The sequence below is a fragment of the Acomys minous genome, assembly GCF_964271855.1.
Source record: "Acomys minous genome assembly, chromosome: 12".
NCBI lineage: Eukaryota > Metazoa > Chordata > Mammalia > Rodentia > Muridae > Acomys > Acomys minous.
The window spans coordinates 108,689,109-108,709,075 of NC_140493.1; the positions used below are offsets into that span (position 1 = coordinate 108,689,109).

At 52.0% G+C, this 19,967-nt stretch overlaps 1 protein-coding gene across 1 annotated transcript in view; it reads left to right on the top strand.

The window, feature by feature from the left end:
* Positions 1-19,967, top strand: part of MGAT5B (alpha-1,6-mannosylglycoprotein 6-beta-N-acetylglucosaminyltransferase B) — a 68,040-nt gene that overhangs the window by 21,098 nt on the left and 26,975 nt on the right. Inside the window, exons 4-8 of the mRNA XM_084749583.1 lie at positions 4,655-4,770; positions 5,263-5,336; positions 6,311-6,481; positions 7,059-7,223; positions 8,153-8,322. Of these exons, the coding sequence (XP_084605709.1) occupies positions 4,655-4,770; positions 5,263-5,336; positions 6,311-6,481; positions 7,059-7,223; positions 8,153-8,322 (696 nt within the window). The remainder of the gene's footprint in view (positions 1-4,654; positions 4,771-5,262; positions 5,337-6,310; positions 6,482-7,058; positions 7,224-8,152; positions 8,323-19,967) is intronic.

The following is a 19,967-nucleotide window of genomic DNA, read 5'->3' on the forward strand; positions in this document are numbered from 1 at the left end:
TTCAGACGTCTCCAGCCCTCTCCTCTTATTTTTTTTGGGGCGTGGGGGTCCAAGACAAGCTTTCTCTGTGTAGCCTTGGCTGTCCTGGACTTACTTTGTAGACCAGGCTGGCCTCGAACTCACAGCGATCAGCCTGCCTCTGCCTCCCCAGTGCTGGGATTAAAGATATGCACCACCACGCCTGGCTCAGTGCTCTCCTCTTACTGCCAGTGCTGCTCTGCTGGAGCCCACCTGCCCAGCTTGGTCATGGCTCACACTTGGCTCTCTTTCCCTGCAAATACCTCAGGAGGGAAAGGGAAGGGAAGGAAACAAATACACTACGATCAGGATCAAAAGGCTCGGGGTCACTGTTCCAGCTGGAGGAAGTCTTGCTGATGGCCCTGTGGGGACTGCATGATTGTTGCCAAAGAAACTCTTTAGATCAGTTTTGGCTTTTGCCACCTGCACTGGAGATGGTTGTACCTCAGAGGTCTCAGTCTGGTACTGCTGGCCTTCTCTTCAGTCCTGGCCTTACTGAGTGCGGCCCCTGCTGAGCGACGTGTTGCATTCCTGCCTGTGTCAATCTACTTTGTGGCACCTCCTTGTGGCTTGGAGGGATGAGAGGTTCTGTCTGTCTGCCTGTCTGTCTGTTTCTCTCTCTCTCTCTCTCTCTCTCTCTCTCTCTCTCTCTCTCTCTCTTTCTCCCCCCCACCTCTGTGTGTGTGTGTGTGTGTGTGTGTGTGTGTGTGTGTGTGTGTGTGATTTATCCCAGGCCTTCAACTACCTATATAGCTGAGGATGGCTTTGCACTTCTGATCCTCCCGCCATCACCTCCCAAGTGTTAGGGTTACAGGCACGTCCCTGTGCCCAGTTTATGTGATCAAACCCAGGGCTTTGTGCATATGAGGTGAGCCCTCTGCTGATTGCACCTCAGTCCCCTTTTTTCTTTTCTACCTGGGAGTTTCCCAAGCCACAGATCTGGGCTCTGAGGCCTTAGATTTTGCTTCCTGCCATTTGTGGCAGGGCATCTCAGCGTGAGAAGCCTAATCGTATATTATTTGGAAATAGAAAGTGCTGTGCAAATGCTAAGTCCAGTTTAATAATAGTGACGCCAAATGACTTTGTTTTGAATGACTTGAGTGTGTTAAGTCCAACAGACGCCACGACACTATTTAAAGCCCGTGCCGGCAATATGCCTTATGCAAAAATCCACTTACTGTAAGAAAATTGCTGAATCCTCCCAAAAAAAGTTCAGTGTTTTTCTCAGTAGCTGAGCCTTCACTACTTCCTCTTAGGGGCAGGGTGTCTGCTTAGATAGGGAGGAAAAGCATGCCACCAGGGCTGGGGAGGTGGGCACATCGGTAGAGCACTTGCCTAGCATGTACGAGACCAAAGGTTCAATCCTTTATAAATACCCACGCCATATTGAGGTGTCGCCATTCTGTCTCATCCTGAATCCTTGAAGCAACTTTGCTTTGATGCCTGAGTTTAGAGAGGTTATGTATCCCAGGGTCACGGTGCTGCAACGGGAAGCCAGGCTTTAAAAACATCTAGGTCCTCTGGCTCTCAGTCCCACTGTTCCCAAGAATCTAAACCCTAGCTACGCTTGAAGGTCAGCTGATCCCTATGTCCCCCAATGAGAGCCACCATGGTGGTAGGACAGCACTTGAGTTCAGTCAGAGGAACCAGCTGGAAAAAGAACTCCCAGCCGGTGGAGCCTGACTCGGTGAAGGAGTGAGGGCAGCTTTCTTTGTTCAGCAGTTGTGGCTGCTAGATGTGGGTAACTAGATGAAGTGACTACAAGCTACGTGGCAGAAAATCACCGACATTTCATATTTAATCCCTCTTAGTTCTGGGGGCTAATGTCTGAAAACAGGGTGCCTCTGCCCTTCCCCCGAGCCCAGGGCTCTGGGTACATCCTGGCTCAGCAGGTCAGAGCTAGCCATGGCACTTCCTGGCCTTCATCACTTTACTCCCTTCTTGTTCCTTGGCTTTTGCCAGGAGGCACACAGAAACACCTATTTAACCCAGATAGACCCACAGACCAAATGAGTCAGTCCAAGGCCAGCCGGGGTGCTACGTATAGGAGAAACATGGGTGACTCTGGCAGTTACATCATTGAAAAGGCCCATGCCAGCATGGATGACAGCTCCCAAAGACTGTAACCCTGGAGACCCTGCCCCATTCAGCCTTCCTCCTCTCTATACTGTTGCACCCCCAGGCCATGTTTGACTAGCAGGGTCAGGAGCAAGTGAAAGGTAGAGTCTCAGGTGGGGGGGGGTCTGATGACCTCATAGGCTAAGGCTTGGGGAGCCCCAGGACACAAGGCTTGGGGAGCCCCAGGACACAAGGCTTGTGTGTTGGGGCTCCTCTTCCAGCCACTTCAGCCCTGGGTTCGGTCTGTGGCATCACATAAACCTGGCATGGTGGCACATGTCTGTAATCCCAGCATTTGGGTGGGGGAAGCAGTGTGCATCCATCAGAGGTAACGTCCTATCCCTTGCTGGTGTAGAAGGCGGGCCCAATCTGCCTTCGAAACTTTTTCTTCATCACTCTCTGTGCTCCTTATCAGGTGAAGGGAAGAGAGGTAGGTGCTCAGACGTGGCAGTTTGCTACCTAGGGTCATCCAGCCTATGAGAGGCGAGGTTTGCATGCCCTGGTGGATCATGGGTTGGAAAGACCCTTCATACACTTTCCATGTCAGGTATCCATGCAGACCAAGTACTTGAGCCAGAATAAACAGAGCTTAAGTAGCAGCAGCAGCAGTGTGTGTGTGTGTGTGTGTGTGTGTGTGTGTGTTGCGCACATGCATGTGTGTATGTGTATATGTGTGTATGTATATGTGTGTCTATCTGTATATGTACATATGCTTTGTGTGTGTGTGTATATATATAAACTGTGAAGCCAGAAGGTGAGGTAAGAATCAAAGCAAGTGGAATTAAAGTATTGAAAGCCAGCGGCCTCATGGAGAACGCCCCAGGGCTGTGCTTGACAGGAGGATAAGGCCAGAGAGGTGGGATCTATCTCAGTAGCAGCTTGTGCACCGAGATAAATACTACATCTAACAACGAATACGATTCCCAGAGTACTTGCCAGTCATCAACAAGAAAATAAATTCTCCAAAAATCAAAGCAGCCACATACTGACGGAGAAAAATAGAGGGTTTAATGTCTGTGGCCAAAACTCTTTCAAGATCAAGAAGTAGCCCCGGGGATGTGGCTCCGTTGGTAGAATGCCTGCCTCGCCCTGGATTCCATCCCCAGCACCACGTGGAACCCGACATCATAGTGCATGCCTGTAATCCCAGCCTTTGGGAGGGAAATGCAGGAGGATCTGATGTATAAGGGCATCCTCTGCGACACAGTATGTTTGAGGCCAACTGGGCTACAAGAGCCTCTCAGAGGGTAAGAGCACTTGCAGCTCAGTCATGAGGAGCAGAGTTCACATCCCTACTCCCGTGCTGGGAGGCTCACAAATACCTTAACTCTAACACCTCTGGCCTTTGCAGATACCTGCGCGCGCGCGCGCGCGCGCGCGCACACACACACACACACACACACACACACACGAGTGCATACACTCACACAGACTCATAGACACATAAATAAAAGAAATCTTAGTCTGTTTTATTTGAGACATGGTCTCACCCTGTAGTCCTAGCTAACATGGAACTCACAGTGATCTGCCTGCCTCTGCCTTCTGAATGTTTGGATTACAGGCGTGTACCACCGCAACCAGCAAATAAAATAAATCTTAAAATATAAGTAAAGGGGGCTAGGGTTGGCCCAGCAGTTAAGAGCACTTGCTGTTCTTACACTTATGTAAAAAGCTTAATGTCTTGTCACGTGCCTATTATCCCAGCCCTGGGGAGGCAGAGACAAGAGGGCTCTAGACCTTGCTGCCCAGCCATCCAGCCAGTCAGGAAGCTGCAGGTTCAGTAAGCAACACCTTCCTCTAATATAAGATGGAGAGCAATAGAGAAAGACACCAGTCAATCTGTCCCGCCTCCCTCTCCAGCGCATACACACCACACACACACATACACACACACCACACATAGACACATATACCTCACATACACACCACACACATACCACACATATACACACACCACACATAGACACATATACCTCACATACACACCACACACATACCACACAGACACACACACACACACACACACACACACACACGCACGCACGCACGCACGCAAGCACACATTCTCAGGGAATCAGTGCTAGTTCATTGGCAGGTCCCCAGGCTGCTGGTGTGAACTTGTCTTGGTGTGAATAGACTCAGATGAGCTGGCTGGGCCTAGGAAAAGGCCTCTGCCATCTAGGGGTTCCCCGGGCTCATCCCTTCAGGGTCTTGGCAGGAAGACAGAAGCTTCTTGTCTGCTTCAGTCCCAGGTGCAGCCTCTGACATAGTCAGACACAGCAGGCTCCTGCAGAGGTATGCTTTCCTGCTGTGCGCAAGGTGTGAACCGGGATGATAGACACAGCAGGCTCCTGCAGAGGTGTGCTTTCCTGCTGTGGGCAAGGTGTGAACCGGGTGGAGGCAAGCTCAGCTTCACTCCCACCTGGTTTCCGCTGTGGCTTCTGATGACTGGCCTAGGCCGTGGCAAGGCCACATGTGCTATTCGTGGGCTCACCTCTGGCTCTCCCCTCCCCTTTAGGCTCACCCCTGGGGCCAGCCTCATTGAGAGGATCCAGGCCATTGCTCAGAATGTGTCTGACATCGCTGTGAAGGTGGACCAGATCCTGCGCCACAGCCTGATTCTGCATAGCAAGGGTGCGTCATGGCCAAGACACCGCCCTGTGTCCCCAGAGGCCAGTGCCCTGCTGGGTAGGGCAGAGCCTCCTAGAAGTCCCTTTCCTCTGGGAACGCTTGCTTAGTTCTTGGTGGCATCCTTGATGCTCTCCGTAGGGGCACCTGGTCTACCCACCCTGGCCTGCCTGAGGATGCGGAGGACAGAGTGGGTTGCCTTCCAAGAGCAAGGCCACTATTCCTTTTGGTTTGGGGAAAGCTGGAGGCTCCTGCCCATCTGCTATGCTCTGGAAAAGCAAGGATATATTTTGTGGGAAGCCTGGGGTGGCTGCTCTGTCACTGTTTGCAAGAGTTTGCTGCTCTGAGCCCGGAAAAGGGTAGCTGAGACCCCAGGCTGTGGGGTGGGAAAAACCCCAAGTGGAGGGGGCAGGAGAGGGTGGCCACACATCCCTCCACCTTGCCGTGTCCCTTTAGCTGCTTCCAGGCCCCAGTGTCTCAAGCCATCTCTTTCTGCAGTGTCTGAGGGCCGGAGGGACCAGTGTGAAGCACCCAGTGATCCCAAGTTCCCTGACTGCTCGGGGAAAGTGGAGGTGAGGCCTAGGGACCCCTCCCCGAGGTAGGGTGCATGGTGGAGGATAGCAGACAGGTAGAAGGCTCCTCTCAGGGCTCAACCCAGCCAAGTTCAGCCCTGGATTTTTGTCCCAGCTGACCAGGTCCCTAAACCCAGTGCAAGCTGGAGGCGACCAACCTCAGAGAAATGTTTTCTCCACTGGACCTACCGTGATCATAGCCTGAAGCCCTTTGGGGCCAGTCACCTTCAGGGCCTTTGGCGTTTCCTTACAGCTAAATGCATGTTGCCACCTAGAGCCCCGTTCTGACTTCCTGATGAGGAATGGGCTTGAGTCACTCTGTTCCTGGTTCTTCTTGCCCAACACATGCCTGGTTGCACCAAGGGCCTTTCCTGCCCATCTCCAGGGACACTTTTGACTATATAATGTCCCAATGTCCCTGCATGCAGAGAACCAAGCCACAGGACTAAAGACAGCTCTGTCTCCAGCTCTGAACGTGTAAAGGGCGGACTGTGGGGCTATACACCCCTTTCTTAGGGAGCACCTGGGGCCACTAAGGAAAGATCTGCCCTGTCCCTGGCCCCTCATGGAGGATGCCGTATGACCCTGCCTCTAATTAAGGTGACAAAGACAAGGGGGATGAGAGTTGTAGCTGCCAAACCTCCTGGATCTTTGCATTTGTGCTTGGTTTCTTTATGTCCACCAAACCTCAGGTCCAAGACACTCCTCTGTGAGGCAATGGGGGGGGGGGGGCTGGGTGGAAGGTGGCCTGCCTCCTTTTCTGGTCCTTAGTGGCACAGGGCTGATCTTGGATCAGGCTCCCGGGTCCAGTTGTGTGTCTCCACTTTTCCACCACATCCACCACGTCTTTAGTTTAGGGAATGCCTCATAGCTCCAGGCTGGCTGGAGAGATCTTGGGGTTCCTGTGGCTGGGGGAGTCTATGAAGTGGTGTGTGGGTTGCTGGCTGCCTGCCCAGGCCTGACCTTCTCCACAGTGGATGCGTGCCCGCTGGACCTCTGACCCCTGCTATGCCTTCTTTGGGGTGGATGGCACCGAATGCTCCTTCCTCATCTACCTCAGTGAGGTTGAATGGTTCTGCCCCCCGCTGCCCTGGAGGAACCAGACAGCTGGCCGGACGGCACCCAAGTCCCTTCCCAAAGTCCAGGTAGGCCTTGAAAGCTGGATGTCCTCAGGGACAGTGGGAGGGAACCTCAGTTGTCTCAATGCCCCGGCTGCCCCTGCCGCCATGGAATGGGGCTCCAAGCTCTGCCAGCTGAGGGTCTCCAGCTCACCTCCTGTGGAATCCTGTACAGGGACCTTGCTTAGGAGGCAGGCTGGAGCCCTGGAGGTATCTCTTAATGGGTTAGAATAACAGCAATAAAAGCTGTCATGTACTGAGGGCTTTCTGTGTACGGGGTACTGTATCTGCCCTTCTGTGGTTACAGTTAATGGATAAAGACTCACCGGCTCACAGAGTTAAGAGCTTCAAGGCATAAGTGACCATGGTACCACTGAAAGGCAGCCAGCTCATCCCTGGTGATTCAGAGCTGATTAGCTTCCCAGGAGGGCTTGGGACAGGTGGTTAACTGGGGCGGAGTGGAGGCTGAGCAGCAGTAAGAGCAGAACCTTTGCCCTGATAGTGGAGCAGACATCCACCTACAGTAGGTGGCAGCCTCTGTCCTGGGAGAGCAGGGGATGGGATGGTCAGAGACTGAGAGAGCTGGCCTGTGGCCCCAACCCAGGCCATGTTCCGGAGCAACCTGTCCCACCTCCTGGAGCTAATGGGCAGTGGGAAGGAGTCCCTCATTTTCATGAAGAAGAGAACCCGGCGGTTCACCGCCCAGTGGACCAAGGCTGCCAAGTACCTGGCACAGAAGCTGGGGCACATCCGGAGGGACCAGAAGCAGGTATGGCATCCTTTTAGGGAGTGCTTGAACAATGTGCTTACAGCATTGGGTCTCCAGGTGGGTGTGGGGTTCCAGGTGGGTGTGGGGCTCCTGGTAGTGTGGGGCTCCAGGTGGGTGTGGGGTTCCAGGTGGGTGTGGGGCTCCAGGTAGGTGTGGGGCTCCTGGTGGGTGTGGGGCTCCAGGTAGGTGTGGGGCTCCAGGTGTTGTATGGGGTTCCAGGTGGGTGTGGGGCTCCAGGTGGGTATGGGGTTCCAGGTCGGTGTGGGGATCCAGGTGGACATGGATGTGAGGTTCCAAGTAGACACAGTTCTGAGTGGGCATGAGCCTGGAGTTCCAAGTGGGCACAGGGTTCCAAGTGGAACAGGTGGACAGGGAGTTCTGACTGGGCATGGTGCGTGTCCTCAAACCAGTAGCATTAGATTCTTTTTCTTAGATTTGGATACAGGACTTGAGGGTGGCAGGGTCAGGATAGATGGTGGAGCCCCTGGCCCTTTCCCAGGTGCAGGATGACCAGCCCCTGGAATTGGTCATCCTTGGGGCATTTTGATGGTGTCAGGCAGAAAGGTTATAGGTGTCTGGGAATAACAGACTGAGGAAAGTCTATCTGTCTGTCTGTCTGCCCATCCTTCTGTCCACATAATAGAGAACTGCATGCTTGTCACCTCTCTGCTTCTTTCAGAGTCCTTGTCATTTCACAAAGCCCTGTCTTGTCTGTGTGGGCTATTGTCCACTACTTCCATCCACGTAGTGAGCTCCATTAAGTAGTCGCACAACCACCTCTTTCACCTACAGCCTAACGTTCTGTGTCTAAGAGCAGCCAGCCAGGCTTGCCCTGGAGACCCTGTGTGCTGTGGGTGATCCTGGGGGCTGGGGTGGGTGCAGGCCTAAGAGCTGCTACTTCCCACTGACAGGCTCTGTCTGCTCACCAGATCCTTGTCCACATCGGCTTCCTAACTGAGGAGTCTGGGGACGTGTTCAGCCCGAGGGTGCTGAAAGGCGGGCCTCTGGGAGAGATGGTGCAGTGGGCAGACATCCTGGCTGCTCTCTACGTGCTGGGCCACAGCCTGAAGATCACAGTCTCCCTGAAGGAGCTGCAGAGGTGAGTGTCAGAGATCCAGTCACATCCTGGTGGGGTGGGGAGGAGACGAAGGCGAGCCAGGCCACCGGGCTGATGCTCTACCTGCAGGGCCCACAGCCCGGAGGGAGGTGGCCTTCTGTCAGATGCTGGCTTTCCCTGATTCTCTCCTCCACCTGCTCATCTGCTTCCCACCCCCTCTTCCATGCGGACGCCTGTTTGTATTTATAATGTATAGTGGGAGCACCAGTCCACGGACTCCAGACCTCTGCTAGGACTGACACTAGGGTCTGGGTTTGTGCTCACACGCTAATGCATAACGTCTTGAGAGAGGAGCTACCATATGCACATGGGGTTCCCTCCCTCTGCCTTCCCGGTGGGCTGGCATGGTCTTCAGCGTGTCTCTTCTGGAGTTAGACTCCTTGGTGTTCCTATGAGGGGCACTAGGATTGGCAGGAAATGCCGGCTCCCAGTGCCAGGCTTGCTGGCGTCCTTCTAGCACGGTGGAAGATAGATACACCTGACCCTGTGCTTGGCGGTGAAGAGGGTCTAAAAGATTGTTTGTGTGTGAGAATTTGGGGGGGGATATAAGGAGCAAGAGTAAGTGAGTTACCAAGGAATTGGAGAGAGAGAGAGAGAGAGAGAGAGAGAGAGAGAGAGAGAGAGAAAGCACCATATAGGCAGACAGACAAATGAAGGACTGTGTGTGTGTGTGTGTGTGTGTGTGTGTGTCTAAGTTGTTTGTGTGCATCTTTTATTTTCCTTTCCCACCCCCCCCACCCCACCCCCCCAGTTTTTTGAGACAGGGTTTCTCTGTGTAGCCTTGGCTGTCCTGGACTCTGTAGACCAGGCTGGCCTCGAACTCACACAGATCTGCCTGCCTCTGCCTCCCGAGTGCTGAGATTACAGGTGTGCGCCTGGCTCTGAGTGTGCCTTTCCTAATGTCTGGTTGGAGTGATTTATTTATTTTTAACCACTCATCTGTTGGATGCAGACAAATATAAGCTCTTTCTTACTTTATTTTTCGTATTTCTTGTGTGGCATTGGATATATACCACAGTACGCTGAAAATGTACTAATGCAACTATCACACGTGGATGTAAAATGACCCACCATACTGGGGCCACCCACCTTTTAAGACAGAGAATACCAAGGACACGTGCCCAGCTATTCCTCTCTCCAGCCACCTCTGCCTATTCCACAGGAAACCTGTAGCTTGAATTCTGTTTCATGGACCAGTCTCATTGAGTCGGGGGATGAGGAAGAGGGGACCAGGCTGTTTCGTTGAGGGGCCACTAAAATGGGCCAGTGGTTTGGGGTGTTGGTCCTCATGGCCTGAAAGTCACTCTTTGTGGTAATACTCTTGTCTCATGGGCACAGTAAAGGTGAAAAGATGTCTCCAGAGAGAGTGTGACAGGGACAAGACTGGACCTGCTTTGAAGGGGACCGGGGTGGTGCTGCGTACCTATGATACAGGAAGCACCGGATGGAGGCGGCTGCCAGCTGGGAAACGGCCCCTCTGCTTCCAAAAACCAAAGAACCATGGAAGCTTAAAAAAAGAGAGAGAGAGGGGCTGGAAAGATGGCTCAGTGGTTAAAAGCATTATCTGCTCTTCCAAAGGACCTAAGTCAATTCTCAGCTCCTACATGGCAGCTCACAACTGCCTGTAATTCCAGTTCCAAGGGATCTGACACTGATGCATATAAAATAAAGTAAAAAAAAAAAAGCCATTGAGGAACTGTCCCAGAGCACTGGTGCAGAACTCACAGATTTCTCCCCCCCTACCCCCACCCCTACCCCCCAACTCTCCTGGATGTTAGGGAGGTACACAGCAGTCTCTTACTCAGGTATATTGTGTGTTCAGTTGCATGGGCCACTCAGTGCTGAGATGCGCCTGCTCATCAACCACTGGTGCCCTCTGCCTGCCTGCACCGTGCCCACCAGTGCCCTCTGCCTGCCTGCACCGTGCCCACCAGTGCCCTCTGCCTGCCTGCACCGTGCCCACCAGTGTCCTCAGCCTGCCTGCCTGTACCATGTCTACTTTACTCCCTCAAGCAGAGAGCTTAGTGGGTGTACTGATGAGGGTGCTTTGATGACAACCAACTGTTGCAGACAATGAGGTAACCTTTCCCTGGCTAGGAAGTTTCCTATAGAAAAGTCACATGGTTCATAGAGAAAGGAGGCGGACCATGGGCCTGGGTAAAGTGGCATCAGCAGTCTGCTAGGAAGTCAGGCATCCCAGGTTGCACAGGACAAATCCTTGGGGTCAGAGGACGTCCTTGCAGGTTCATCCACACCTCTCCCTGCTCAGTGGACCACACTTAGCAGACATCACTCAGCCTGGTTCTTTTCTGACCCACCAGGATCAGTGCCAGAGAGGTGAGCTGTCCTTCTAGGCCTGGTCCCTGAAGGAATGGGAGAGATTCTTCCATACGCCCATCACAGAACCGTTAGTAGACCTGCCCTGCGGTGAGGAACAGAGAGTTCCCAGGTCTTCGTGGGAGGTGGGGATGTAGTTCATTCGCTCTGTTCCAGCCTGGGCCAGGCTTCTCCTCTCCCAGCTCCCGCCCTGAGTCCTTCCCTCCCTGAGCACTGCCAGCTCCTCTGCCCACCTCAAGAATTCCCGGATGCTGATCCTGAGGCCTGTGTCCATTGCCGTTGCCCGTCATGGACAGAGCAGTGAGCGCAGGGTTCTTGGACATAGGGGGCACTCACTGATAGAAAGTGACACAGTTGAGAAACACCCACCTGAAGCCATTCCCTTGCTACTTACGCTCACTTGTCTGTGCACACACAACCCTCACACGTTAACTTATGTGTATATACAATAACTCCCACATGCATACACAAATTTTTGCATGTAATGCACACTCATACATATGAACTTATATAATGCCTATATATACACATACATGAATTTATGCATATAACACACATGCAGACACAAGAGTCTGTATGTAAATGTCCACATTCATGCACTTGTGTGAACTTGTGCATGTGACACCCACATTTACACACATGAATTTATTATGTGTGTAGCACTCACATGCATAAACACAAATGTTCCTGCACACACAGTGCACACTAGTCACACTCACGTGCATATGTACTGTTGCATGAAGATGTATGCGTACCCACTTGCATGGATATGAATATGCTCACACCTACTCACACATACGTGCACACATGTCCAGATAGCTTCTGCTGTCATATGCACGTATATGTTATGTGATTATGTATGCTTACACGTGCACTTGTATGCTTATGCGTGTTCAACACATACACACACCTTCGAACACCTCACCGGACACTCGGTCTGTCCCCCAGGCTTCACTTCCTCAGAGGATTCTGTGTATACATCAGCCTCACCCCTGCCTCCCTCTGCTTGGCCTCACCCCTGCCTCCCTCTGCTTGGCCTCACCCCTGCCTCCCTCTGCTTGGCCTCACCCCTGCCTCCCTCTGCTTGGCCTCACCCCTGCCTCCCTCTGCTTGGCCTCACCCCTGCCTCCCTCTGCTTGGCCTCACCCCTGCCTCCCTCTGCTTGGCCTCACCCCTGCCTCCCTCTGCTTGGCCTCACCCCTGCCTCCCTCTGCTTGGCCTCATCCCTGCCTCCCTCTGCTTGGCCTCACCCCTGCCTCCCTCTGCTTGGCCTCACCCCTGCCTCCCTCTGCTTGGCCTCATCCCTGCCTCCCTCTGCTTGGCCTCACCCCTGCCTCCCTCTGCTTGGCCTCATCCCTGCCTCCCTCTGCTTGGCCTCACCCTTGCCTCCCTCTGCTTGGCCTCACCCCTGCCTCCCTCTGCTTGGCCTCGTCCCTGCATGTGCGTCAATATCCAAACTTCCCCCACTACAAGGCAGTCCCATCTGAGATACCAGCACTCAGGAGCCTGAAGCAGGAGAATTACCATGAGTTTGAGGCTAGTGTGGGCTACAGATAAAGACCCTGTGAATGGTTAGTTTGAATTCTCAACTTGATACAACCTCGAGGGGTTGTCTTTAAAAGCCCGGCGTGCCTGTGGGAGGTTGTCTTGATTCCTGGGTGTGAGGAGACCCAGGCCATGGCAGTGGCACTATCCCTAGGTGAGGAGTCGTGGGTGAGGTAAGAGCAGGCCGAGTGGTTGCTCATTCACCTCTCGGCTCTAGACTATGTGTGAACAGCTGCCTTGATGTCCCCACAAGGATGGACTGTGACTGGAGCTGCTGGCAGATAGACAGCCCTTTCTCCCCTAGCTGCCTGCTGTCAGGGTATTTATCATAGCAACCGAAATGAGACTCATAAACTACAGAAACACGTCACAGTCACATGAGGGAGGGCCCAGCCTACGGACACAAGTGTTTTGCTTGCTTTGAAATAATTTTTTAAAAATAATTTATTTATTTTTATTGTATGTACATTGGTGTTTTGCCTGCATGTATGTCTGGGTGAGGGTGTCAGATCTTGGAGTTACAGACAGTTGTGAGCTGCCATGTGGGTGCTGGGAATTGAACCCAGGTCCTTTGGAAGAACAGTCAGTGCTTTTAACCGCTAAGCCATCTCTCCAGCCCCTTGAAATAATTTTTTACGTGTATGAGTATTTTGCCTGCATGTATGTCTGTGCATCACATGTGTGCCTGGTGTCGGTGGAGGCCAGAGAGGACGTTGGGTTCCTCTGGAAATTGAGTCGCAGATGGTTGTGAACTGCCGTATGAATGCTGAGAACTGAGCATCAGTTCTCTGCAAGAGCAGCCAGTGTTCTTAACCACTGGGCTATCTCTCCAGCCCTCGTTTTGTCTTCTTTGTAAAGACACTGTCTCCAAATAAGGCTACGCGCCGAGAAGCTGAGGTGTTGGGGGGGGCAGGGTCACATGTAACAGCATGTGAACCTCGTGTGGAGGGGAACAAGACAACCTGTAACAGCGGTCAGCTCTGATGGGCCTGAAAGCATGGGCGGATGGGGTAGGAGGTGTGGTCACTCCTGTTAGCCCTGCAGCAGTAACAGCAGCAGCAGGCGATGGGGAGTTGAAGGCCACTGCATTCTGAAAGCGCCCTTGGCTGTAACCAGGCCCTGTGTGGGGCAGGCACTGGGATAAAGACTCGGCTTGTACACTGCTTGTAGCTCATTCACAGATGTCCCTGCCAGGTGTCTCGGCCACTGACTAACAAGAAGTCTGGATGGATGAGCCAGCTTTTCTGTGTTCCTTGTGTTTTGGCATTTTAATTAACCGGCTCACTGGAGGGATGTCTGGGGCAGCGTGCAGAATCCACATTTGGCTCTGGTGCATCAGGATATTTCCAGATGAGGGAGGTGGTGCGTGAGAACAATGCCCTGTGATGAGTGTGCGCTGAGGTGGTGTCACACACCCACTCCTTGCTCCCTCAGTGTGTGCACAGGGAAAGAGATGGTGAAGCCTGGGCCCCGTCCCCTCATGCATCCTGAGCCATCCTCTTGAAGGCCTGTCTCCACAGTGGATGCTCGAAAGGGAAGCCTCGCCCTTCCTGCCTGAGGAGAATTGGCAGTGCTCATCAATTTTATTTGCATAATTTCAAGCGTTAGCAGTACATGGCATGAGGAAAAACGATGGGGCTCTTCCTCCATCCATGAGTGAAATTGGGTTTAGTAGAAAATTAGTTGACTTAACTGGCAAATGACGGAAGTGCGAGAGGCGGGTGTTTAGACAAGGAAGCCGAGGAGAGAGAACTGGTGGCTGTCAGTGTGCAGCCAGGCAGGGAATCAGACTCGGGCCCAGGGACGTTTGCTCAAGGATGGCCCCTCTCCCCCGCCTCCCTTGGGAATGTCAGAAGCAGGGACCACATCTTTTTCGTCTTATGTGGTTAGCTTTGCCAGTTGTGCCCATCCAACTTCTCTTTAACGTGGCAAATACTCGAGAGTAACACTTTAATCTATGAGGATTTGGTCCAAGGTCCACAGGATCCATTGTGTTTGGCATGAGGCGAGGCAGAGAGGACATCATGGTGGTGCCTGGCCAAGGCTGGGGTGTGAGGTGAGGCAGAGCATCACGGGGGGTGGGAGCATAGAGCCGGGGCTGCTCATGTCAGGGATCCTAGGGAGCAGAAAGCAAGACAGAAAGGGTTTGGGGTGGTGGCTCAGTGCGTAAGGACCAGGGTCGGAGCCCCAGAGCCCCGAGCTGGGACAAGGCTACACAGAGAAACTCTATCTCAAAAAACCAAAAGAAAAACAAACAAACAACAACAACAACAAAACCCCAAACCAAACCAACCAACCAAATAAATAAGTAAATATATCTTTCAAAATAAATAATACATAAAATAAAATAGCAAAAAGTGTGGTACAGAGACAGATGAAAAAGTGTTTACTAAAAACAATGATGCAGGGCTGGGCTTGGTGGCGCACGCCTTTAATCCCAGCACTCGAGAGGCAGAGGCAGACGGATCACTGTGAGTTCGAGGCCAGCCTGGTCTACAAAATGAGTCTAGGACAGCCAAGGCTAACACAGAGAGACTGTCTCAAAAAACCAAACCAAACCAACCAACCAAACAAACAAAAACCACATACACACACAATGATGTGACTGACACTTAAGTGACACCAAGGTTAACCTTTGGCCTCTACAAGCACTTACACACCTGTGCACACATGCTTACACACACAGAGAAACCCTGTCCTGAAAAAAACCAACAACAACAACAAAACCATAAAATAAAATAAAAAAATAAAGTGGGAGGTAATGAAGGACAAAACCTGATATCAACTTCTGGCTTCCATACCTCGAATGTCCACCACACGTGTGTGAAAATGCATGCACATACATAGAATAATGCCAAAGTGAGAGGCCCAAGATATCCTTCAAGGCACACTTGCTTACTTCTTCCAACCAGGCTCTACCTCCTAAACAGTCTACCACCAACCAACATGGCACCGCCAGCGAGAGACCAACCGTTCAGATCACAGTCTGTGAGAGACACTTTCGATTAAGCCGTAGCACCAACTGTGGCGGGTTCTGGGGTTTCAACCTGTGCAGATCTGGCTATGACTGTCTCAGACCGTTTTGGCCCAATGGGGTGTGGCCCAGAAGCTAGAACCGGAGCTGGGCGATTGACAGCAGTTGTGGTGGAGCCTGTGGTGTGCCAGCTTGACACAAGCCTGAATGGAGTCTCAGTGAGGGGTTGTGTAGATTAGGTCAGCCTGTGGACGTGGCTGTGTTAGCTGAGGTAGGAAGACCCACCCACTGTGGGTGGCTCATTCCCTAGGCCAGGGATCTCGCTCTGCATGAGGGTGCACACAGCCAGGTGAGCACCCGCGTGTGTGCGTGGATTCACTGCTCCCTGCTGTTCACTGTAGACATGATGACTAAGTGCTTCAAGCGCCTGCCTCAACTTCCCCACAGTGGCCGACTGCAACCTGGAACTGGGAGGCAAATAAACCCTGTAGGTGCTATTTTTAAACTCTTTTTGTTTGGTGTTCCTTGTATCTCTTTCTCCCTACTCCACCCTTTACCCACTCTAATCCCTTCCAACACCCTAACCCCAGGTAGGAGACAAAAAAGGTTAGTGGGGAGAGGGGACGGAGTTTTCTTCAGCTATTTCCTTCTGTTTGTGGTCCTTGGGATCCTTGGAGCAAGGCCAGTCTTCGGTTCAGGATATCTCCAACTTCTCAAACTGCAAAAACAGCAACTAAGAGTAGCAGGGGAGAGCAGCAACATTCTTCTTTTTCAGAGCCCCACTCCCACCCCCCCATCCCCCACCCCCCCCCCCTTATTCTAAGCTCTATGTCTGGGCACCACTTGTAGCATGTGTGTGTGTGTGTGTGTGTGTGTGTGTGTGTGTGTGTGTGTGTGTATTTTTTTGTTTTTTATTATTATTATTATTATTATTATTATTATTATTATTATTATTATTAGCCTTTTCGAGACAGGGTTTCTCTGTGTAGCCTTGGCTGTCCTGGACTCACTTTGTAGACCAGGCTGGCCTCGAACTCACAGAGATCCGCCTGCCTCTGCTTCCCGAGTGCTGGGATTAAAACACTCTATCCTCCTGCCCGGCTATATTTTTTAAATCTAATTTACTTGGGTTCTAAATGCCTTTACCTTCCTTCCAACCCTTCCTCCCACCCCACTCCCCTTCCATCACCACCACCCCCACCCCGACCCCCAGCCCTAGGTAGGAGAGAAAGAAGTTTAGAAAGGAAAGGGCAGGGGATGTAGACCTTTTTAGACTTAGTTCTAGCTGGTTAGGGTCATTGTGAAATTTGTGAAAATACTGATCTCAGTCGTCAGGATGTCTAGCAACAGTGAACAAGCAGATTTCTTCCTCCTCCATCCGTCTCTCCTTCCTCTTTCTGGGCCCTGGCATTTATATTCCCCCAGGGTCCTCAGAATCCCACTAACTTCAGCTGGCAAAGACCACGCCCCTCTTTGAGCCACATGAGATGATTATCAGCTGTGGACAAACTAGAGCAGTCCCACATCCCACACCTGGGATTAAAACAAAAACATATTTACATTACATAACTGAGTTGTTAAAGAAACCAAAGCTTCCAGTACAAAACCCTTTGTCTCTTAGGTTGCTCTTGTCAGGGTATTTTATCACAGAAATACACGTGAGACTAAGATGGAGGGTGTCCCCAGAATTCACGTGTAGGAGACTTGCTCACCACAGTCACGTGAGTGGCATTTGGAGGTGGAGTCTTAAGGACATGATCAGGGTCAGGTAGGTCTCCTGGGTGGCATTAGTCACTTTGTAAGTAAAAGAAGAGAGACCAGAGTTAGCACACCTGCTCTCTCACTAGACGGCACCCATGTAAAAAAGCCAGGCATGGCCATATTCCTTTAACCCCAGTGCTATGGGGGACAGAGGCAGGAGGACCACTGGGGCTTGTCAGCCACCAGCATCGGCCCAGGTTCAGCGAAAGACTCTGTCTCAAGGGAATAAGGCAGAGCGATAGAGAGGACATCAATGACCTCTCCTGGCCTCCACATGCACACAGGCACAGGTACCTGCATATAAGCAAGTGTGAGTACACACCCACACAGGTACGCGCACACACACACACACACATACACACACACACAGCCAGTAAGAAACAAGATGTGGAGTGTACCCTTCAAACCCACTGCTTGGGGGCTGAGGCAGGAGGATAGATAATTCAGAGCCAGCCCAGGCCATATATCAACATCTTGTCAAAAGACAAGGAAAGAAAACACACCGTCTCATAGTCAAGGTCACTGCTGCTGTGACGAAACACCATGACCGAAGCTACTTATGGAGAAAAGCATTTATTTGGCTTACACTTCCACGTCATGGTCCATCACTCAGGGAAGCCAAAGCCGGAACTCAAAAAGGACAGGACCACCAGCCCAGGGCTAGGTCTACCCTGGGCTGTGCCCTCTCCTGTCAACCACTAATTTTAAAAAGACTCTACAGGCTTGCCTGCAGCCTGATCATATAGAGGTATTTTCTTTCTTTCTTTTATTTTTATTTTTTATTTTTTTAAATTTATTTTTTGAGACAGGGTTTCCTCTGTGTAGCCCTGACTGTGCTGGAACTCGCTCTGTAGACCAGGCTGGCCTCAGACTCAGAGATCCTCCTGCCTCTGCTCTGGAGTACTGGGGATGAAAGGTGTGCACCACCACCACTGCCGCCTCCGTGGAGGCATTTTCTTAGCTGAGGCTCCCTCCTCTCAGATGACTTTAGCTTGTGTCAAATGACATAAAACTGCTCAACACATACACCAAGGAAAAGTCAGAAAGGAGCTGGAAAGATGTACAAAGAATTTGGTGACATGGGTGTCACTGTCAACTGTACAATAAAACATCTTGGTTGAATTGTAAACACAAAGACAATAATAGAAGGAGAAAACAGCTGGGTACCAGTGACAGGGACTGGGCAGCCTCTTCCTGGAGCTTGGCTCTGACAGGGATTGAAGAGGAAATAGGCACTGCCAGGGTGGGACCTGGATGAAGGAGCAGGTGATTAATCAAAAAGCCACAGGCTGGGACCTCAGGTAATAGGAAAGTATTATCTGCGGTTCTGAAGGTTGCAGTCTGAGGTTAGAGCTTGGTGGGGCTTAGGCCCTTAGAGCTGGCCCAGCCCAGGCCTGCTCTGGAAGACTTGGTGTTCCTGGCATATGGGTGACCTACTTCTTGGCTTCCTCATCTTCTTCAGGCAGTGTGTCTCTGTGTGCACCCTCCCTCCTTTATTAGGAACACAGCTATGCTGGATCAGGGCTCTACTCAGCAACCCCATCTCAGCATCGATCCCATCTGCTAAGATCCCTTTTTCCGAATACCATCATAACCATGGGAACAGAGGCTGGGGCTCACAGATCTTCTGGTGAAATGGGCCAGCGCTATCAGAAGGCATGCTGCCTCGCTGTGTCTAAATGCTGCCGTGAAGGAGCCCACGGGAGGGAGACTGTTGAGGACGTAGGGCTGAAGGGTAACCCTAGGATCAGCCCAAAGCAGAGACCCAGCCCTCTGCACTAACAAGAAAGGAAAGAAAGGGAACCTAGTATTGGGGTTGGTGTGTGGTGACAGGCCAAGGTTGGGGACCGGGAACTGAGCATCACCTATGGTGACTTCTGCTTTGTTTTGAGACAAGATGGGAGATTTATAGGAAGTAGGTGGAGGGTTAGGAGATTCGAGGAGGACAGAGAAGACTCTCCCAGCAGCCCTGTCCCCACACTCATAATGTGTTATTCTGGAAAACAAAACAATAAAGTCAGATATGATTGATAAAAGGTCGGAGCCAGGCTGGGTAGTGGAGGGGCGGTGTCCATGAACTCATTTTATTATTTTATATGCTTTTCTGGGTGCTTCGGATATTTCCTAATTCGTAAGTACATGGAACAGGAAGAGGAAGGGTGAACCTGCTTGGACTTACCGATTTTCCTATGCAGTGCCCCGCCCCCAAGAGGGTGTGGCTGTCTCTGATTGACACTGATTCACCTCTCCAGTTCTCCCTCCCGCTCCTCAGTGTTGCCTGTTAATCTCTCCCCCATCCTGAGCCTGTAGGGTCCCTGGCTGGTTTTGTCCCCTCTTCCTGCTTGGGACCCTGGTGGGACACTCTCCTGTGCTCCTGGCCAAGCTTTGGCACCAACAGTAGGATACTGGGCCCTACTAGCCAGACTTACTCAGCCTTTCCCCAGGATGGGGGGAGGCAGACGGGGTCAGGCTGTCCTGGTCCAGCTCTTCTTCCCAGAGCAGGACAGAAGCATCCTTACGATGTCTCCCTCCTCTTCCCCGATGCTCAGAACCTGGGGCTCTCACACAGAGAGGCCCATGCTTTGTGGGCCCTGCCACATGCGGAACAGGGGAGGTTCTGTCAGGGTGGTGGGTAGGGCAAGGGGGATGGTAAACAGGAGAGTGCCGCCCACAGAAAAGGCCAAGGTTGGTTTCCTCCGCCTCTGAGCAGGGACAGGGCTGTCCCGGTGGGGCTGATGGAAGTACTTCCTGTGCGGCAGTAGGAACAGTTTCCCTGGAGCCAGGCTGCACTTCACTCTTCATTGGGGATGCAGAGGCCCTTGAAAACACTCAGCCCGAATCTCCAGTGAGGAGTCTTGTTTTAGGGTTGGAAGCAGAGCCTTGCCATCTTTGTGCCTCCCGAGACCTCCAAATAGACTGACCCTCAGCCAGGTGTTGTGGAGCGGCACAGGCCAGGGAGAGAGAGAGAGCCCTGAAACATAATGCTCACCTGAGAGATTAAAAAGAAAAA